Consider the following 17,615-nt stretch of genomic DNA (forward strand, 5'->3'; position numbering starts at 1 on the left):
CCTAGTGCCAGTTATTGAAGAATCTGTTTTCTTACAATGAGGGAAAAAATTATTTGATCTCCTGCTGATTTTCTATGTTTGCCCACTGACAAAGAAATGATCCGTCTATAATTGCAATGGTAGATTTATCTTAACAGCGAGAGACAGAATAACAATAAAAAAAAAATCCAGAAAAATGCATTTCAAAAAAGGTATAAATTGATTTGCATTTTAATGAGTGAAATAAGTAAGATTTCTGGCTCCCAGGTGTCTTTTATACAGGTAACGAGCTGAGATTAGGAGCACTCTCTTAAAGAGAATGCTCCTAATCTCAGTTTGTTACCTGTATAAAAGACCCCTGTCCACAGAAGCAATCAATCAGATTCCAAACTCTCCACCATGGCCAAGACCAAAGAGCTGTCCAAAGATGTCAGGGAAAAGATTGTAGACCTACACAAGGCTGGAATGGGCTAAAAGACCATCGCCAAGCAGCTTGGTGAGAAGGTGACAACAGTTGATGCGATTATTCACAAATGGAAGAAACAAAAAATAACTGTCAATCTCCCTTGGTCTGGGGCTCCATGCAAGATCACCTCATGGAGTTTCTTTTTATTTATTTATTTAATTGTATTTTTAATACAATTCAACAGTGCTTATTCAACAAATGTGTTGTCTGAGTTCATCATTCACTAATACAAATTAAATTCCTAATCCCTAGTTCGTTTCTCCAACCATTGGTAAAATAAGTCCCAAATTTGAAAATATTCTGTTTCTCCTTTTTCTTTCAATGTCAAAGTAAGTCTGTCCATTTCTGCATAATCTAGCATTTTTTAAATTATTTCTTCCTCCGATGGTGTTTCTTCATTTTTCTAATATTGTGCAAATATAAGTCTTGCTGCTGTTGTTACATGCAGAATCAAATATATACTTTGTTTATTAAGCTTTTCTGGCATTATATCTAACAAAAAAAGTTCAGGTTTAAAATCTACATGTTTCCCTAGCATCTTTTCTAGCCAGATATGTATTCTTGTCCAATATTTCTTTGCTTTAGCACATGTCCACTACAAATGATAATAAGTACCTGGTTTATGATTACATTTCCAACATTTATCCGTCATATTTTTAAACATTTTTGTTAATCTTGTCGGTGGCAAGTGCCATCTATAAAACATTTTGTATAAGTTTTCTTTATAAGAGGTTGATATCACCTTGTGGAGCTTCAGTGATCATGAGAATGGTGAGGAATCAGCCCAGAACTACATGGGAGGATTTTATCAATGATCTCAAGGCAGCTGGGACAAGAAAACAATTGGTAACACACTACATCATGAAGGACTGAAATCCTGCAGCACCTGCAAGGTCCCCCTGCTTAAGAAAGCACATGTACAGGCCCATCTGAAGTTTGCCAATGAACATCTGAATGATTCAGAAAACTGGGTGAAAACTCTTTGACATCAACTCAACTCGCCATGTTTGGAGGAGGAGGAATGCCGCCTATGACTGCAAGAACATCATCCCCACCGTCAAACGTGGAGGTGGAAACATGCTTTGGGGGTGTTTTTCTGCTAAGGGGACAGGACAACTTCACCGCATCAAAGGAACAATGGACGGGGCCAAATACCGTCAAATCTTGAGTGAAAACCTTCCCTCAGCCAGGGCATTGAAAATGGGTCATGGATGGGTATTCCAACATGACAATGACCCAAAACACATGGCCAAGGCAACAAAGGAGTGGATCAAGAAGAAGCACATTAAGGTCCTGGAGTGGCCTAGCCAGTCTCCAGACATTAATCCCATAGAAAATCTGCGGAGGGAGCTGAAGGTTCGAGCTGCCAAACATCAGCCTCAAAACCTTAATGACTTGGAGAGGATCTACAAAGAGGAGTGGGACAAAATCCCTCCTGAGATGTGTGCAAACCTGGTGACCAGCTACAAGAAACGTCTGACCTCTGATTGCCAGCAGGGGTTTTGCCAACAAGTACTAAGTCATGTTTTGCGAAGGAGTCAAATATTTATTTCGCTCATTAAAATACAAATCAATTTATAACTTTTTTGAAATGTGTTTTTCTGGATTTTTTTGTTGTTATTGTGTCTCACTGTTAAAATAAACCTATCGTTAAAACGATCGACTTATCATTTCTTTGTTAGTGGGCAAATGTACAAAATTGACAAAGGCTCAAATAATTTTTCCCCTCAATCTATCATTTTGGAAAATGCTCTTCTTAAGTGCTATTAGGATAACTTGAAAAACACTTAAAGGCATACTTACAAGTTTATATCAACTCAGTGGAATTTTGGATTGCTTTTGTTTGAGCTAGTAATTCCCAAGTAATGCCCCACATGTACTTTTAAAACAGCTATTCCCTTCAGTTTCAAAATTAGTATGGTATGTTGTATTAATTCTTAGAAAACAATATAAGAGATTTTTATTTAAATATTGAATATCATATAAAACTGTTATTATATTGTTTCAAATGCAGTATAGAAGAATTGGATTTAGAGGTAAAACATATTTATCAATCGTAGATTTTTCTCAAACATTGCTTAATATGTGCTTCCTCATCTATAGAATTCCTGTGGATGAGTGTTAGTTTTGCAAATGTGTGATTTGTATAGAGTGAAATAACTGGGAGAAAATAGCTATTCCATTGACCTTTATTTGTCTAAGTTACCTAATTGTTTCTGTCCTGGAGGATTAGCATCTTAACTGATTCTGTTGGCACTGGGAGGTGAACTACATTTACCTGGCTTTGTCCTCAGGGCACCCTTGATATCTTGAGGTGACCCTATTGCTGATCAAATCTCTTGTGTGTGCTTTTGTAAAATATGACTATGTTTGACATGTTTCTTGTTTTTATACTTTTTGCTGTACGCTACCCAGAATCACTTCTTGTGAGATGAGTACCCATATAAATTTATTAAATAAACAAATCAGAATGAAACAATTAGAATGCAGTTTATTTTGAATTTATTTCATTTGTTTACATTGTTCAATCCTGTCACAATAAAATTCTAGCATGTGTTCCTTTGCCAGGCCATAGTGTTCTAAAACCTTTCACAAAAAAGAATATCTTCCAAATAAAAAAAATGAAGTTTCCTCGGAGAACATCTCAACTCCGAGGAACTTTAGAATATACCCAGTTTGTTTTCCTGGCAACAGTGGAAATGGCTTCCCATCCCACCTCTCCAAGTCTAGTATAGGACTGAAATTTCTGAGACATCTCCCATCCAAATATTGACTCCATCCAACCTTGATTACTTTTTTAAGATGGTTTGATAGTGCTATATAACTGGACATTTTCTATGTACCTTTCAGCAATTAGCTCACTGTGTTGTGGCTGTTATAGCCAAGCTATTTTTAAGTGATATATAGCCAGAAAACAATTCAGTTAATGTATTAGAATAAATCTGATATAAGGTAGTTAATACTCCTTCAAATGGTAATGCTTTAAATATTATTTAAATCAGATTGTTACTAAGAAAAGGTATCGCCCATAGGAGAAGAATTTGTTGCAGTAATTGTCCCTGTCATTAGTACAAGTGATCTTGAATGTTTAATTCCTTTTTTCTTATTTTTAACCCATATTTCCAAAAAATGTCATGAAATCAATTCAGCAATATAATAATGGTTTGAAAATAAAGCAATGCATTATTATGCTCTGAATTACATAATGTTAATTCTTTATATAAGATCTACTGTTATAGTGGTCCTTAGTTTCTCACTTATTCATATACTAGAACAGTGGTTCTCAACCTTTTTAATGCCGCGACCCCCAACCGGTCGTAAGTCAAGGACTACTCAACCGGTCGTAAGTCGAGGACTACTCAACTGGTGCAGCACCATTTGCAGAATGGAACTTTTGGTGGGCTCAGCAGGGCAGAGACAGCCTGGGCAATTCCTGTTGGCTTTTGAAAGCCAATAGAATTAGACTCTATTCAAGAGAGTCTATTCTATTGGCTTTCAAAAGCCAATAGAATAAAAGGGAGTAGCACAGCTAAGGAAAAGGGGGAAAAAATGGCGGACTGTGTTTTTTGGCGACCCCCATGAAATGATCGTTCGACCCCAAATGGGGTCCCGACCCACAGGTTGAGAATCACTGTACTAGAACATGAAAACATTAGAATATATCAAATGGCAATTGTTTCCTTTCTGCAAATTGAGCACTAAAATCTTCTAATTGCCCTTATTCCTCCTGGGTGATTACTGCTGAGTATTGGGAAACCTTTTGATATGTTGTGGTTGACTGGAATAGAGAAGTAATTCATTACATTCAGCTTAGCAGTTGTCTAATTTAATCACTTTCATCGTGAAAACAAAAATTATGACACACGCTTATATGTTAGAGTAAGCATGGATCTTCATATTTCAGTTTTGTTCTTTATTGGCAGAAGGACCAAATCCCAAACTTGAAAACTGACTAAGCAAACAAAAAACAAAAACACCTCCTCCCTCATTTCAGCATTAGACAACTTTTACAGTAATGTGCTTTATCATAGTCAAATAGGACTGTATAGCTACATTTTATATTGTAGTTTATAACCTAAAATTTTGATGACAACTTTGATAGTTAAGCTTCACTTTTGCCCACATACTGCATTGATCTCTTAATTCCCAATAAATATTGTTAGAGTAGAAACAGTTATATGCGTGGGAGTTGTGCAGGAAATTACCATTATATATTTTTTGCATCTTCATGGTTATATCTTTTTTTTTTATTTTACAGAACTTAACTGCCTTAGTAGTTGAGCAAGTAGAGCTAGAAAACATATATAATGGGCATAATTCTCATACTTAAGAAAAAAATAATAAAATAAGTAAAGCACATTTTGCTCCTTTGCTAAGTATTAATAGTCTGCTTTTAAAAATGAAATTTGATGCTTGTCTTGTATTTTCTACATAATATCTATTATCTTGCTCTTTAGTCATATTCCTTTTATCTTATGTTCTATGCCTATTTCTTTTTTACACCCTTTTTCCTGTCAGAATTAATGGCACCTGAGTTAGCTATACTCCGTAGGGGCCTGCAGCGGCTGAGGCTTAAGAAGGCTGAACAGCAGAGACAGCGAGAGCTAGCGGAGGGTTCAGCACAGCAGTCCTCCAGCTCTGATCAGTCTTCCCCTAAGGGATCCTCACAGGACCCTCAGCCTACAGGTTGTCATTTGTCAAGGTTTATTAAGCAGCTAATGTAGTTACGTAGTTTGTGCTGCTGTTGTTTGCTCAAGACGCTTTCCCTCAGGAACAAAATAGTGTATGCAGTTGCTGCTTGCCTGTTGCATTTGTTGGTATTTATCTTCACACAGTTAACTGACTAATACTTGGCTGTTATCGATTTTTACCTCTGTAACACATTTAGTTAAGGATATGTCATGTCTGGATAAAATGTGATTTTAAAAAAAACTGTTCAAGCATAATCAGCTGTACCATTAAAGCCCTTCTATTTCAACCTGAGGAACTGAAAGAATTCATTAACCCTAGTGCCAGCATTTAACTAGATTTAGTTAAACTTTGTTAGGTATTCCCTGGAATGGAAGTCCAAGGGAAACTATCTCACTTCATTTCTGCTAAAACTGCAAAGGTAGCCTTTGAGATCAACCAGGAATTATGTATGTTTTTCTAAGATTGTTGTTTGGGTATCTGATCTGAAGCTGTTTATGGTAAAGCTTCATAGTAGGAAAATCCCTAGGGTTCTTTTTCCATTATGATTTGTAAGAATAAAGGTTTATGTATTTTTGGCTTTGTTTTCTTTTATTGAGACACACAACTCAATTTCACCTGAATAACAATTAAATTATAAGATTTTTCCATTTGAAGAAGTAAAAAACTGTTCAAAACTATAAATTCATCCTTCTGTTAGGTGGCATTTTAATTTAACTCACAAATTACTAAAATTTATCTGATGTGTTAAAAAACAATGCATGATAAAGATAGGTTTGGCAGTTTTGCACTTCATGATTTGGATTTTTTATTAATTGATGTTGCTAATCCTTATAAATATATAAAAGTTAATGAAGCATAATCCTTGTTTGAAATGAACTTGGGAAATTCCATGTTGCTGATCTTAGAACAAACAGAAAATCTTTTTCATGCTTTAACACAATATAAGATAATAAGCTTTTGCCTTTTAATATCTTGCATCAGATATTTTTTGAAGAATGAAATTCCAGTCCATTGGCAGAATGAAGCTCCATCCTCAAAATATTTCAAATTAGTTCCTTTTTTCACTGAGCGACACCACAACATAGAGTGACTGATCTGCATGTGGAAATGAATTGCCTTTTAGGGCTTAAGTGTATGGGTGGACCTCCTTTGACAAACTTCACTTCCTTGAAGCAATCAGTTTCTCAAACCATGGCAGAGAGTTCTCCATCTCTGCCATGTATACTATATAAACAATTTATAGCATGAAGACTTTAGAAATTACATTCATTAGCTATACCATATACTCAACTCATGCAATGCAGGAATAAAATGACAAATATCCTTTGACATTCTGTGGGAAAGAGATGAACTGATGTCTTGAGCCAAGCCTAAGTGTGCAGCTTTTAGATAGGCAGTCTGAAGATACATCCCTACTTTAAAGTATGTTTAATATTTCAGCTTTAATTGCCTTTTTAAAAATTATTATGATTTAACTGTCATAATTCTTTGTATCATATTGCCTTCATTTTCATAGTTTGTTTAATAGCAGGACAATTTTATTCCTCTAGTCATAAGTAAATTTAAAAAGAAAAAAAGATACTACATCTGTTTTTAGTGCTTTAGCTTGTCTTTTAGAAGGATGCATTTAAGTATTCTTAAGGATTATATATTATGGAATACTTTTATTGCTGCCACACTTTAAGATTTTTATATGAGTTGACGGAAATATGTTTAAAGATGTATAATATTAAAAGTTCTCTTTCCTTTCTATTAAATCAAAATATCATATAAAGATGCAATTGTTTTGCGGTAATATAATCTAGCTCCAGAGCTATCAAAGGTAAATTTTTAAATCATCTGTCTAATTAGATATATCATTGGATGGGTTACAAAGAACTTTTGAGAGACTTTTTTAAATTCAGGTGTTTAATTCTTGATACACAGTTCTGATATATTGTATATGCTAGTATGATATGGTGGTTAAGTGCTGGCCTACAAACAAGGAGATTATAAATTCTAAGCCTCTTTTACATATGAAAACCAGTAATGAAGCTTTGGACCAGTTACTCTGTCACAGAAAAGCCACTTCTCAGGATTGTTATGGGGAGAGTAGGCAGGGAGTATGAGGTATGCCCACTGCCTTGAGTTTTATATATATATAAAGGTTGAATAATTAATAAACATCATCATCATCTTACATCCTGTGACAATACCTTTAATATTATTAAACAACAATATCTACCTATCTCAGGTCCTTGGGAAGAATTCGATAGATGGGACACAAATGGTAAATCCAGTCTAAATATCTGGTTTACTACACAATCATCCATAATATGCATAAAGAAATATTTTGGAGGCATCCATTGTCAGCATGTTGAATTACAAAACTTGTGTGAGATCCCTATTTTTGTAGTTTATGTCATTCCTTCTGTGACTTTTCTTATATAAGATGAATTTTGTAAAATAAAAACAGTGATTTGTTACATATTTTTGGGCTCAATGATGATGATGTGCCATCAAATTGATATTGTCTCTTAGTATTCACATAGATCAGAATAATGTGCCCCAACTTGGCTACTGGTGTGTGTGTGTATCAGATAATTCAACATGAAGCTTATTTTTAAAATATCTAAATTCATGAGGTATAATTATATTTTACTTAGTTCTGTTTGTAATAAGAAATTGCATTTTTTATTATTCCTCAAAAGAGGTTAGGCAAGCCATATATAAACATAAAAGTACTAGTGTTTTAGTCTGTTATCCTGCTGACTACTAAAGTTTTCTACTAAGTTACAATAAAAATTGGAAACTATTAGTTCTCAGAATGTTTCAATTGTCAAATTAAAATGATTAAATATATTTACTGGAAACATTCATACACAGAATATAATAAACATTAATATTTTTAAAAAGATAAAATGGTTCCAGCATTTATTAGCGTAGAAATTATTTATTCATTTCTAAATTTATTGCCTTTGCCAAGCAGGACAGAATTACAAATTCGTTATTACATTTGTTGTTAATTGCGAAGTCGTGTCCGACCCATCGCGACCCCATGGACAACGTTCCTCCAGGTCTTCCTGTCCTCTACCATCTTCTGGAGTCCATTTAAGTTCACACCTACTGCTTCAGTGACTCCATCCAGCCATCTCATTCTCTGTCGTCCTCTTCTTCTATTGCCCTCAATTTTTCCCAGCATTAGGCCCTTCTCCAGTGAGTCCTTCCTTCTCATTAGGTGGCCAAAGTATTTGAGTTTCAACTTCAGGATCTGGCCTTCTAAAGAGCAGTCGGGGTTGATCTTTTCTAGGACTGACCGGTTTGAACGCCTTGCAGTCCAAGGGACTCGCAGGAGTCTTCTCCAGCACCATAGTTCAAAGGCCTCAATTCTTTTGCGCTCAGCCTTTCTTATGGTCCAACTTTCACAGCCATACATTGCAACTGGGAAAACCATGGCCTGGACTATACGCACTTTTGTTGGCAGGGTGATGTCTCTGCTTTTTAGAATGCTGTCTAGATTTGCCATAGCTTTCCTCCCCAGGAGCAAGCGTCTTTTAATTTCTTGGCTGCAGTCCCCATCTGAGGTGATCTTTGAGCCCAGAAAAATAAAATCTGTCACTACCTCCATTTCTTCCCATCTATTTGCCAGGAATTGAGAGGGCCGGATGCCATGATTTTGGTTTTCTTAATGTTGAGTTTCAAGCCAACTTTTGCACTCTCCTTCTTCACCCGCATTAAGAGGCTCTTTAGTTCCTCTTCACTTTCTGCCATTAGAGTGGTATCATCTGCATATCTTAGGTTGTTGATATTTCTCCCGGCAATCTTAATTCCAACTTTTGATTCATCTAGCCCTGCCTTTCTCATGATGTGCTCTGCATATAAGTTAAATAGGCAGGGCGACAGTATACAGCCTTGCCGGACTCCTTTTCCAATTTTGAACCACTCAGTGGTTCCGTGTTCAGTTCTCACTGTTGCTTCTTGACCCACATATAGGTTTCTCAAGAGACAAATGAGATGGTCTGGTACTCCCATCTCTTTAAGAACTTGCCACAATTTGTTGTGATCCACACAATCAAAGGCTTTTGCATAGTCAATGAAGCAGAAGTAGATGTTTTTCTGGAACTCCCTAGCTTTCTCCATGATCCAGCGTATGTTGGCAATTTGATCTCTAGTTCCTCTGCCTCTTCGAAATCCTGCCTGTACTTCTGGTAGTTCTCGATCCACATACTGCTGGAGTCTAGCTTGTAGGATTTTAAGCATAACTTACTAGCATGTGAAATGAGTGCAATGGTGCGATAGTTTGAACATTCTTTGGCATTGCCTTTCTTTGGAATTGGAATGTAAACTGACCTTTTCCAATCCTGTGGCCACTGTTGAGTTTTCCAAATTTGCTGGCAAATTGAGTGTAGCACTTTTACTGCATCGTCTTTTAAGATTTTGAATAGCTCAGCTGGAATATTGTCACCTCCACTAGCTTTGTTGTTGCTCAGATTTTCTAAGGCCCATTTAAGGCCCCGTTATTACATATTATACATTAATATTACATATTATATATCTTTAAAAGACCATGGCTAGCACACACTGGGGTTTTATTTTTGTAAGCCAACTGGAGTCACTGTGAGGGAGGTGGGCAGCTGTAAAAAATTTATTTATTAATAAATAAATATAAATAAATAAATAAATCTATTTGTATTTGTAACACTTTCTTTTTAGATGATGAAAAAGCAAGTCCACGGGCAGGAGCAAGTGAACCTGTTTTAAGTTTACATTATAGCACAGAAGGAACAACTACAAGTACAATTAAATTAGATTTCACTGATGAATGGTAAGTATTACAAATGCGGGTTATATTTTGAACTGAAACTTTTATTTTTATAGTTATTATGTAATAGTATAAATAATTTGATTAGAAACTAAATAGTATCTGATTCTTTTTAGAAACGTTGGGAAGCAGATAGAGGATCTATTTACAAGACAATTAAAAATATTAGAAGAATATAAAGAAATTGTAATGACAATGCTATGATTAACGTATTGCATATATCAGGATAGTTTGGTAAAACATATTAACTCATTGTTCAAGTTCCCCCTTAGTCATGAAAGTCAGCTGGGTGATTTTGGGCTAGTCAGTCTCTCTCAGCCCAACCCACCTCAAAGGGTTGTTATAGGGAAAAGAGGAAGAAGTGTGTTCAATATGTTCATCTTGTGAGTTATTTGTAAAATTATAAGGGTGGCATACAAATAAATAAAATCAATAATTGGACATCTGATTTCCATTATATCCCTTGAATAAGCATAGCATCATTTATTGAGGCAATATTCCATCCATTCTCTCAATGCTAAAGTCCATTCAGAATACACAAATCTTAATAATCTTCTGGAACACTAGTAGGAATAAGGCTATTCCAGAGGAGGAGATTTATCATCAAGAAGGGCTAAAAATTACAATTTAAAGTAACCCCTTTCTCAATCCTACTGGACAGATTGATTCTATTCAGAATAGGCTATCATGTCCTAAACTATAAAGTTATCAACATGAGAAAATCAATTAGAAAATAGTAGTTTGCCCGCCCGTAATGACAATTCCTTAAGTGGTTATTTGTGCATACATAGTTTGTGTTTCTTATAAATCTCTGACAGATGTTTTCTATACAAAATGATTTGGGGCAAAAATGTGCATGTTCCTGGCAATAATCATGATCTCAGACAGTTCCATAGGGGCTCTATAGTGCCCGAATGATACATTGGACTTATTACAAAGGTTTATTTTTCTATAGCAGAAGTAGGGCAACCCTCACCTACCCCAGAGGAAAGACTGAAAAGACCTGCTGCTGCCCCTCCATTTTCTCAGAAGCTGAGGCTTTTTTCCATGTTCTCTTATTGACTGGAACATTCCAACATAACTTGGACAAGGAGCAGGACTTCAGAGAATGCAATTAAGTGTCAGTTATCAACAGATGCACTGAGGGCCTAAGTTAAGAAATTCAACTCTCCTCTTCTAAAAGGGCAGTCCTATAAGAGAATGTGAAGACCTTGAAACTTGATTAGTTATAAATTCTGAACTATCATTCTTATCTGCTCAGAAACAGCTGCTATCTTATATGTTTATCTCTTCCTGGAATACAGTGAAGATATGGTTTATATCATAGGTTTTCACAGAAACAAGGTGAAGATAATGGCATGATGTCATGATGCAACTTATGTACTTGTGATGCAAGTACCAAACCATGTTATGTTTGATGATAATGTCATGATACATGTGCTATCATTTTGACATTGTTGCAGCTTGTTACAAATGCCACTGGTTTCTAGCCATGTTTGTCTTTATTTCTGTGGAGTCTTTCATGCTGGTTAAAGCATTGCTATCTTAAAAGAAGAGACTTGGATTTCCTTTTTATCTTTAATATCAATTGATGGTGGATGCTGTTTACATTCTTGTCATTCCTGCTCTCCTATTTGGGCAAGTTCAAAATAGGGTGGAATCGTACAACTATATGACTCTGGTACTATAGCTGACACTCTTAAAAATGTAAGTGCAAACAACTGAGGGGATTTCTTAATATTGGAAATACTTTCTATCAAATTGTTTCCCTTCCATCTGAAAATGAACACATTGTTACACTAATGTAATTCTATTACCCTTCTGATTTCCATAGACATTTTAATTGTGAGTTTTGATTCCTACTATTTGAATTTTATATTGCTTTATTTCTGATACTTTTAAAGTGTAGCCGTATTAATTTTTAATATTAAATTTATAGAGCTGATCTTTCTGTCTATGCTTTACATACTTTTGAAGAATTTCTAAAATATCTAAAATAGTGCATATATTGTTGCATGCATTTGTTGCTAGGAGTAGTACAGCTTCAAGTTCAAGAGGGAGTGGAAATCATAGCAAAATAGAAGCTCAGGAAGAATCCCTAAGAACTCCAGGTTCAGAAGTACCAACACTAGAGAGTGAAGAATCAAGTAAGATGTGCTATCATTTCTGTTATAAAAAGCACCACATTCTATTATTATAACAGTGTTGACTGCTCTCATGAAACTCCAAAATATTTGTTTAGACAGGCCAAATAATATTTTTGTTTCATTTTGGATGCAGAGGACAAGCAAAAATATATTGTTTGAATCACAAAACAGCTTAGTCTTACATAGGAAGCAGATGTTGAACATTGTTCAATTGGTGACTGTTTCTTTTTATAATATATTTTATACCATTTTTTCATTATATCTATTTACATAAGTAACTGTTGAAAGCTGAGAGATAATAAATTTAGTATTGTGGAATTATGAATATCAGTAGTTCTTGGCTTAAGTCTATTTGAATGACTATTCAAAGTTACAGTGGCACTTTAAAAAATGGACATATAACTGGTCCTTAAAGTTCTCTCCCTAGAGTCCACATACAGCACTTATACTGTCTCCCACATTCCCTTTCTGGGACTTCTGGCTCTCTCATTTAACCACCCATGTGTTCTGGGATCATGATGGCAACTGGGACTGTTGGGATTTCAATTTATGACTGCATCACTTAGTAACAGCAATACCAGTTCCAATTTTCGTCATAACCTGAGGACTACTTTACTATTTGAGCTAAGCAAAAACTGTTAGAAAGCTGGAGCTATGCATTAAATAATCAAGAATTTTCAGAAATTATTATTGTACATAAGTGCTGTAAAATGCTAGCTCAAGAATCACCTAATATGTACTATGTAGCATTAAATATGTATTAGTAAGAAGAAGACTATCGGGTGAAGGGAAGATTTAAGAAATATATTATTAACTAACATATTGATTAAGAAAATATAGAAACTAATTATTATTGATTGTTTTTTAATTACATGAATCCAGACAACATGCTGTTTGCTAATTACTAGAATGTTATCTTATAAAAATTAATAAAATATACATAAAAAAAGAAAATGCTACAACCTTAAATAGATTTTAATAATTGTTTAAATAATAGTTTGAGCTCACCATAAATACAGTAAGGTTTATAAAACTAAATCATCATACATATCTGTAATCTGCAGCAAAAATAAAAATAGGAATCAGAAGATTTTTCTTTTATCGGGATTACAAAGAAATGTGTGGCTCTTTGTAACATGTTTTGATAAAGCATGTTTTAGCTGTAACTTTTATTTGTCATATGACGCATTGGTAAACTCAAAATTATTTAGACTTCATACTTACCACTGTTGCTAAAAGGATCAATATCAAACACCTACTAACAGGACTAGAAAGTGTGGTTTAAAACATCTGGAAAGCACCATCTTGCCTCTTCCAATGTAAAATATAGCAGACTTTGAAATCATTCTAAACTTCATTTATAGTAAAGAGCAAATATTAGAAATGGTTTTTATCTATCTGCCGTATTCATCCATTATTTTAAATTCTCTGTTTTAGAAATTCCTGAAGAATCACCTGAAGAAAGTACAAATACTGAAGAGCTAATGTCAACAAATGAAAATGTTGATACACCGCATTCGGGTATGTAAAATAATTACAGATATATATGTTAAAGGTAACCTCCTGTAATTTTTTGCAATATTTGGAATTAATTAACAATAATTAACAATTTTTTACTATAGCATATTATGGTTTTGTTACTATAACGCTGTGCTACCAGTGTATTATCTAACTACTCTCAGAAAGCTGCTTTGAGTAAAATACTTGTGGAAAATGTTGTACCCAAATAGAGCAACAACTAAAAGAAAATTAAGTGCTTTTTCACTATTTACAGCTATTATATCTCTTAATAGATTGTATCAATTTTGTATAGTTCATATAATTCATGTTGTTCTTTTCTGTTAAATATATTCAAAAGTGTTTTGATTACCAAATATTATTTATTCTATCAGACAATGAGATATCTGACCAGCCTGAAAGTACTATGGAACAAGGAAATGTTCCCGATCTTGATTTAATCTGCCAGATCCCAGGAGAAGATTTATCAGGCAAAACCATGGAAGAGCAAGCAAGCTTGAGTCAACAAAGTACAAATTCTTCTACAATCCCAAATAATACCAATAATGAACCTCATTCTCAACCAGATTCCTCAGGACTTGCCGCTCATGAAGAATCATCAACAAGAAGTTCTGTTTTCCATGAAACTGATGATAGCGATGATGACCCTGTTCTCATACCTGGTGCACGCTATCGTGGAGGCGTTAGTCATAGGTTAGTATTGTTATGTTTGTTTCCTGCCTCCAAAAACTTTGCAGCATATTTATTCAGATCTCAACATTCTCTCACTGGCAATTTGCATTGACTAAAAGCATGACAGGTCAATTCTTCACCATTTACTCTTGCTGTAACTACAGTTGTGGCTTTATGTGTGTATTTGCACTCAACTTCAGTGACCTTACTGAATATATTAAGTTCTACATTATATTTATTCAATAATTTACTACACAATTTGGTGCACAGATACATCAAGGGTGGAGTTCTATCACAGTTTCCTAACTGGATCATTTAACTTCTGGGGTTATATGTAGATACTTGTATTGAGAGAGAGCACATCTGTATTTGAAGTACGTAGAGTCCAGTGAAGTTTTTGCAGTGGTGTTTACACACATTTTGTTTGATTTATATCCTGCCTTTCATGTAGCAACTCAAGGCACCATAGGTAGTGTTCCTTCCTCCCCCTTTTCCTCACATGAAGCCTTGAGATAGGGTTGGCTGAGAACAGAATGACAGGAAAAAAAGTCACCCAGCTGACTTTCGTGGTTTGGCCGAGAGAGTGTTTGGTACAGAATTATTCAAAGAGCTTTGATATCTGACTGTGGATTTGAATCTGGGTTTCTGTAGTGTCTCTTAGTATTCTTAACCTGTGCACCACATTGGCTGCCACACTTCAAATGGTGTGACTTGAAGCTTGACCAAAATAGAATATTTGATAAAGTTTGTTCTTTTGTGCAAATTTTCTTTGACTAGTAGAGAATAGATATAATTTGACTGGCGAACATGACTACATATATTTTTACGCATTGTGTTAACCCCTTTTGAAACTGTGGTAGAAAATAGAGATAATGTCATCAGAAACAAATTATGCAGATGTACACACACATAATAAGTGAGCTTTTATTCCATATTTTTATATTTTTCTCTAAATATAAAATATGTTGCCATTTTCCTATAAATAAGTTTATTTTTTAAAATTTCTAACAGCAGATATTCCTAGTTCTTTTTCATGTCTTTCAGGGATCACATTTTCTTTCTGATTTATTAAAAAAGATTCTAAAATGAGGGGGCTTGGAAAAAATAGGTTCCATTATGCATTATGATTAAAAGAAAAGATACATTATCTATAATTCAGTCATTTTATTATGGTCCCAGATCAGCATTTAGAGCAGGGATGTCAAACTGCCAGCCCGTGGCCAGATGCGTCATCCGGAAGCTGTGCCCACCCCATTGCCGGCAATGGCAAAATCGGCCCAATACGTTGCGCGATGTCACGTGACGTTGCGAGTTTGACACCCCTGATTTAGAGTGTCTATAATTTACTAAATAGAAATATTATTTTTAAATATTTGTTTTAATTTGCTCAGAATGGGATAAGTAACATTATTTTTAATTCAGAGACTGTACTAAACATTTTTGGGATTCTGAAGGACTATTAAAGGGGGTTATGTGATACTAGTGATGCCAGGTTTATTTTCTGTACATTTGATGAGAAGAATTCATTCATTTTTTACCCATGTTAATTTAAGCCTGGTCAGGGCTTACTCTAATATATTGCAATTTTTTCCTAACTGGGTATATTGGGAAACCATGCTATCACTTGTTTAATATATGCTGTATAGGCCATAAAAAATACAGAAAAGTTTGCATTCTTATGGCTCTGAGGTCACACTTGATTTCAGTTAAAGCAATTAAAGCATAAACAATTGCAGCCTCAAATAATAATTAATGCCAAATTTCAGAGTCATTAAAACATAGATTTTTATTCCTAACTATCAGGATATAATTTCATGACGCAAGCTTCCTTCCTTCATACAGTAGTTGCACTGTGTCATGGTACGCATGCATGAAAGTGGTAGAGTTTGCATCAAAATGCTGTGAATCATTTAGTTTCATGTCCCCATCCCCTTGGACACCTGCATACTAGCACTAAATACAATCACACTTATGTCTTGGTAAACAGTGGAAATAAAATGTTTCTTTGCAACAGAGCATTTTATTATTACAGAGTTGTATAAAAAGTGATACTATAGCAACAGTTAATGTTATTTTTAACTTTGTTTTGAAAAGTCCCAATACATTAACAAATTCTGTTTTAGAATATTTTGATTTATTGCCCACTAAAAATTGGTATGAATTTAAGTTGTATGTTATTCACATAGATGTGCATGTTTCAGAAGTATTGAGAAACCCACTATTGATTTTTAAAAGCAGTATTTGGTTTTGCCATAGCTTTTTGGTTCAGCCATTCAAATCTATTCATTCAATCTAGACCAGCGGTTCTCAACCTATGGGTCGTGACCCCATTTGGGGTCGATCGACCATTTCACGGGGGTCGCCAAGCAAGGCTGTCCGACATTTTTTCCCCCTTTTCCGGTGGATGCCTTACCTCCCTTGGTCTGGGCCAGCTGGTGGCCCAGCCAGTGGTCGGCCTCTCTGTCTCTGCCGCTTGCCAGCTACGCCTCGGTCGGTGCAGGGGGCGGCACCACACATGTGCGGCGCTCCCGGGCAGGGAAAGTCCTTGACTTACGACCGGTTGGGTAGTCCTCAACTTATGACCAGTTTAGTCCTCAACTTACAACCGGTTGGGGGTCGCGGCATTAAAAAGGTTGAGAACCACTGACTTAGAGTATTATGAACAATGAAATCAAATGGTTAAGTTGGCCTGAGAATGCAGTTTTTTCTTTAAAAATAATTCATATAGCATTTTTACTTGAATGACTTTAGCTGTTATTCCTTTTGCTAGATATATCAGAGGAACAGCAGTAGGTGATAGAATAATGAGGTAATTCAAAATTCCCATTCTATAAACAATTCATTAAAAAAAGATTGGTGCAGTATTTAACTATATTAGTGATTATATTACCTGTTTTAAATCTACTAAACTGCATATAAAGGATATTATGGAGCGATGATTTAGCTGCATGTTGTGTCCAGGAATAGTAAGAAGAAAATGTTGTGTATGGTTTTAATAACTTTATTAACATTATTTATTGGAAATGATTGTATAAAAACAGTGAAAATCAAATCTAGCTTTTCTATTTCCCTTTTTAAGCACATAGCATATTTTGCATGAACCACTGCTAATATGAGTTTGAAATGATTTGTTTTGATTGATCAACCGTTTAATGTTGTTTTTCAACAGTAATAGTAGACAACATTTAGAATAAGTATAAAATGTGAGTGGGAACCAAATGAGTATATGGGATCCTTTTACACTGAGATTTAATGTTTAAGATTATTAAGTTTACTCTTAGAAAATGTCTCTATCTTCAAACCTCTGAAAGTTCAAAAATTAGCTTAGTAATTATGCATT

The 17,615-nt window shown here is 34.9% G+C and overlaps 1 protein-coding gene across 7 annotated transcripts in view; it reads left to right on the plus strand.

Annotated features, from left to right (window-relative positions):
* The window catches only part of DCAF6 (DDB1 and CUL4 associated factor 6), a 65,211-nt gene that overhangs the window by 39,073 nt on the left and 8,523 nt on the right, over positions 1 to 17,615 (plus strand). For 3 of the 7 annotated variants that reach the window (XM_039335670.1, XM_039335668.1, XM_039335671.1), the window contains exons 11-16: positions 4,964 to 5,131; positions 9,830 to 9,941; positions 11,970 to 12,085; positions 13,523 to 13,606; positions 13,978 to 14,296; positions 17,046 to 17,084. In XM_039335670.1, the coding sequence (XP_039191604.1) occupies positions 4,964 to 5,131; positions 9,830 to 9,941; positions 11,970 to 12,085; positions 13,523 to 13,606; positions 13,978 to 14,296; positions 17,046 to 17,084 (838 nt within the window). The remainder of the gene's footprint in view (positions 1 to 4,963; positions 5,132 to 9,829; positions 9,942 to 11,969; positions 12,086 to 13,522; positions 13,607 to 13,977; positions 14,297 to 17,045; positions 17,085 to 17,615) is intronic. The other 4 variants (XM_039335673.1, XM_039335672.1, XM_039335669.1 and 1 more) reach the window with 4 other exon arrangements.

Source organism: Crotalus tigris, unplaced genomic scaffold (genome assembly GCF_016545835.1).
Source record: "Crotalus tigris isolate CLP2741 ecotype Arizona unplaced genomic scaffold, ASM1654583v1 scf7180000017646.2482762, whole genome shotgun sequence".
Classification (NCBI taxonomy): Eukaryota; Metazoa; Chordata; class Lepidosauria; order Squamata; family Viperidae; genus Crotalus; species Crotalus tigris.